Source organism: Nannospalax galili, unplaced genomic scaffold (genome assembly GCF_000622305.1).
Source record: "Nannospalax galili isolate Female #2095 unplaced genomic scaffold, S.galili_v1.0 scaffold285, whole genome shotgun sequence".
NCBI lineage: Eukaryota > Metazoa > Chordata > Mammalia > Rodentia > Spalacidae > Nannospalax > Nannospalax galili.
The window spans coordinates 2,774,301-2,778,694 of record NW_008355157.1 but is presented as its reverse complement, the minus strand read 5'-3'; the positions used below and the strand labels follow the sequence as shown (position 1 = coordinate 2,778,694).

At 39.1% G+C, this 4,394-nt stretch overlaps 1 protein-coding gene across 3 annotated transcripts in view; it reads right to left on the bottom strand.

Moving 5' to 3' along the window:
• The window catches only part of Gphn (gephyrin), a 578,173-nt gene that overhangs the window by 29,733 nt on the left and 544,046 nt on the right, over positions 1-4,394 (bottom strand). For all 3 annotated transcript variants that reach the window (XM_008852141.3, XM_008852142.2, XM_008852140.2), the window contains one exon: positions 120-193. In XM_008852141.3, coding sequence (XP_008850363.1) covers positions 120-193 — 74 coding nt within the window. The remainder of the gene's footprint in view (positions 1-119; positions 194-4,394) is intronic.

Sequence of the window (4,394 nt, the reverse complement as noted above, 5' to 3'; positions counted from 1 at the left end):
TTTTTTTTATTAAAATAAGTAACGCACAATAGAAAGTGTAAGAAAAAAAAGCATTTAAAATTTGATTAGTTAAAGCAATCCAAACCAATCCCATATAGTAGATAAAATGATTTTCATACCCTGGCTTCATAAAAACCCTGCCAAAATGGATCTGAGCATGAAGATCAATGTCCAGCACCTGCTTGAGATAGTCCTGCAAACATTAAAAAACAGTCACTTTATTTTCAAGCATTTTAATAGACTTTGAACACATTAATTAAGATAAAATTAGTTTATGATGGAAAAGAACATCTTTGCTATTTTAAAGAAGGTGATCTGTGTAACATAACAATGCCTCATTCACTCACTCATTTATTCATTTAATAATTATTTTGGGGGTGCTTGGTGTACACAGAGTATCAATCTAAGCTCAGGGGGATAGAACCTGAATAAAAGAGACAATGCCCCTGCCTTTATAGATATATATTCTGGAGTTGGAGATGGTCCACATGCCTGTAATCCCAGAGTTTGGGAGGAGGAAATAGTCTCGCAAGTTCAAGGCCAGCCTGGACTATATAGTGACATCCTGCTAAAAAAAAAGAAAAAAAGAAAAGAGCAAAATAAAATTATAGCCTAGTAAGTCTGGTAGAGGAAGACAGTGAGTAAAGTAACTATATTAATGTATAATTACTTGATGGGTTTGTATCTTTCTTTTGATATAGAATTTTATGCCTGAGAAAGGCTATTAAGAAAGAACTTTTATTGTTTTTGTTTTTTTTGTCTTTTTGAGACAGGGTCTCCCTGTAGCCCCAGCTGTCCTGGAACTCACTATGTAGATTAGGCTGGCCTTGAACTTACAGAGTTCCGCCTGTCTCTGACTGCGCCACCAAGCCCAGCAGGGAAAGAACTCTTTTTGAAAAATAAATATTTTATTTATTTTTATTTTATGTGTATGTGTGTATTGCCTGCAGGTAGGTAAGTGCACCTGTGCCATGCAATGCCGCAGAGGACAGAAGAGGCTGTCAGATCCCCTGGAACTGGAATTACTGACAGTTGTTAGCTGCCATGTGGGTGCTGGGAATTGAACCCAGGTCTTCTGCAAGAACAACCAATGTTCTTAGCCTCTGAGCCATCTCTCCAGCCCAAGAAAGAACTCTTAAAAAGTTATGCCTGAGCTCTTTTTCTCAAACATGCAGAGTCAGTGGCCAAGATTAAGGCATGGGCCTCCTCAGAAGAAAGAGGAGCAGCTGAAATGGCTGGATGATCTGGAGGTAGAGCTGACTTAGCTGCATGCGGCCAAAGTGACAGGCTGCAATGTGTCCACATGCTCCAAGAACAAGGTGTTTGCAATCCCGTGTTCTCACCATCATTAACCGAAGTCAGAAAGGCAAGAAATACAAGCCATGGACCTGTGGCTCAAGAAGGCAAGAGTCTTGTGCTGCCGGTCCACCAAGCACAAGGAGAAGCTGAAGATCCAGAAGCAGCAGTGGGAGGAGTGTTGTACCCACTGCGCAAATACCTGGTCTAGGCCTGAGGTCTCCACAACAATAAAACATAAAACAAGCTGAAAAAAAAAGTTGTGCTGGGGATGGCCAGATGGATCAGTGGATAAGGTCTCTTGCCTCCATGTCTGATGACTTGAGTTTGCTCCATGGGACCCACATGGGGGAAGGAGAAAGTCAACTCCCACAGTCGTCCTCTGGCCTCCATGCATGGACCATGGTATGCATACACACATGTGTGCACATGAGTATACCTCACAGGTGTGTGCTCTGTAGTAGTTTTCTTAATGGTCTTAATACCCTGTCTTTAAAATTCCTCTTAAGTACAACGTCCTCTAGGTCTATCATTGAATTCCTTCTTTATAATATAAGAATGACTCTATCTACTGGCCTGCCTCTTTTTTTTTTCACTATTTCATAAGCTACAGACACTTTATTTTAAAAATCCATTCCTTCCTATCACTACAGTCTCAGACAACTTCACCTCACCAGAACTCAGAGGTGCCCTTGCTGTAGTCCCAACCCTCTTCCAATTCATTCCCCATCCCTGCAGGACTGAAAAGTTCTTCTGAGACACAGCAGAACAAGTTGCTTTCTGATACTTCAACTACTTCTTGGGTTTTAGAACAGAATTTTGCTTTTTGTGAATAAATATTGCATCTAAGATTTTTGTATTTTCTAACACTCTTACAAACATTGGTCTCTTCAGCCAAGTGCTTTACCAACTAGGCATCTCTCCAGCCTCTACTTTCATTTTTTAAAGGAAATTTTTACTGGATATTCAGTTCCATACTGGCAGTACTTTTTTTTTTTTTTTTTAATGAACTTTGGAAATGCTATCCTATTGTGTGTCCTCTACCGTGTGTGCTGTTGTTCTATTGTGTGTCCTCTACTGTGTGTGCTATTCTATTGTGTGTTCTCTACGGTGTGTGTGCTATTCAGTTGGGTTCTATTGTGTGTTCTCTCATTTATGTTTAAATAATTTCTGTAAGTTTTGGTTTTTCTTTGAAAGTAATGTGCTCTGGTAAAATTTCTTTTTGTTTTTGTTTTCAGTAGTTTTGCATGATTACCTGAGTGTGTTTTTTTTGTAGTTATCCTACTTGAACTCCTAGAATTTCTGGCTTGTTTTATTAGTTCTGAAAATTTCTTTGGCAGTCTTTGCTGTGCAAGGATGAGGAACTGAATTTGGATTCCCAACAGTAATGCAGAAAGCCAGGGGCAATGGCACGCACCTGTAATTCTAGCCACAAGGAGGCAGAGTAGATCCCTGGAGCTTGCTGGTTAGCCAACATAGTTGAATCAGTAAAGTCCAGGTTTAGGGAGAGACCTTATTATTATTTTTTTAATCAGGATAGAGTGTACACACACATGAACATGTACACACAGTTCTCTACCAATTTCTCTAAACTGTGGCTTCTGCTTACTTTCTCTTATTTTACATGTTAGATCTTTTATTCTATTTGTTTTATGTTCTTTTCTGTATTTTGTAGTTTTTCTAAACTCTTCACTTGATTTTTATGGATTCCAATTTCTAGTGAAATTCTCATTTTGTTATTTTTCTCTGTGTAAGACAATATAAACATCAGTATCTCCTTTATACATTTTTTACCTCTTAAGTGATTTTGTTCTAGTAGGTGCTAGATAATGATATATTCCTCCAGAAAGTAGTTGTTTTCTTCTGGCAGCTAAGGGAGGTAAACTCAGATTATTCTGACTTAATAAGGGATTGAAATAAATTTTTTTTTGGTCTTTTTGAGACAGGGTCTCCCTCTGCAGCCCCAGCTGTCCTAGAACTCACTATGTAGACCAGGCTGGCCTTGAACTCACAGAGATCCACCTACCTCTGCCTCCCGAGTGCTGGGATTAAAGGCGTGTGCTACCACGCCCGGCCTGAGATTGAAATAATTTTTAAGGTTTATTTTTGTTATTTTTAATTATGTATATATGACTGTGTTTCTGTGCATGTGAGTGCAGGTGCCTGTGGAGGTCAGAGGTTAGATTCCCCAGGAGCTGGAGTTAAAGGTAGTTTTGAGCTGCCTGATGTAGATGCTGGGAATCAAATTGTGGTCCTCTGCAAGGGCAATATGCTCAGATTCAGACAATTTGGTACTGGGTTTCAGTCCCTCTAAAGATTGACTTGTCCCTGTTCCTAGAACACTATCTTTCAGCAAGGGTTTCAACTAGAAGCCTGAGATATATGCCAGGGCCCCTCCTCCATGATAAGTGTTGAACTCTTAAAATTCATGAAAGTTTTGTTTATTTCATTAGCTTCTCAGTTATTCTTTCATCATACTACTCCTCCCCTCCCCCCAACATATTGGGGATTTGTGAAACACACACATACATACATACATACATATACACACATACTTTTTTAGACAGAATCATGTTATCTGTGTGACCCAGGCTGGCCTTGAACTTCAAATCCTGCCTCAGAGACCTGTTGTGAAATTACAGGTATATGCCACCATACTTGGCTTCAGCAAATGTTTCCAAATGTTTATTAAGTATTAGGAATTCTATGTGGTAAAGACTTAGACTTAATGTCAAAGAAGACAGACATAGTCTTGAAATGAAGATATTTTATCGAATTTTATATTTACAAGACGAAAACAGTCTGTTGCAGGTAGACGAACAAAATAATTGCCACTTGTGGTACTAGAAAGGAAACAGGAAGGTATGGGTGAAAGTGCATAATGAGGTAGGCTAGAGAAGTAGAAAAGGCTATTTTAGAAGAGGTGATGAAGGGTAAGAAGGATTCAGGCATGCAAAATGTTGAGGGAATGAAAAACCCCAAAGACAGGGAAACATGTAGAAAGGCTCCCAAAGTGGTAAAGGGTGTAGCTGAATCTTAACAGGTAAAAGAAGACATTTAATTACCAGAATATATAACGAACTTAAAAAACAGAGACC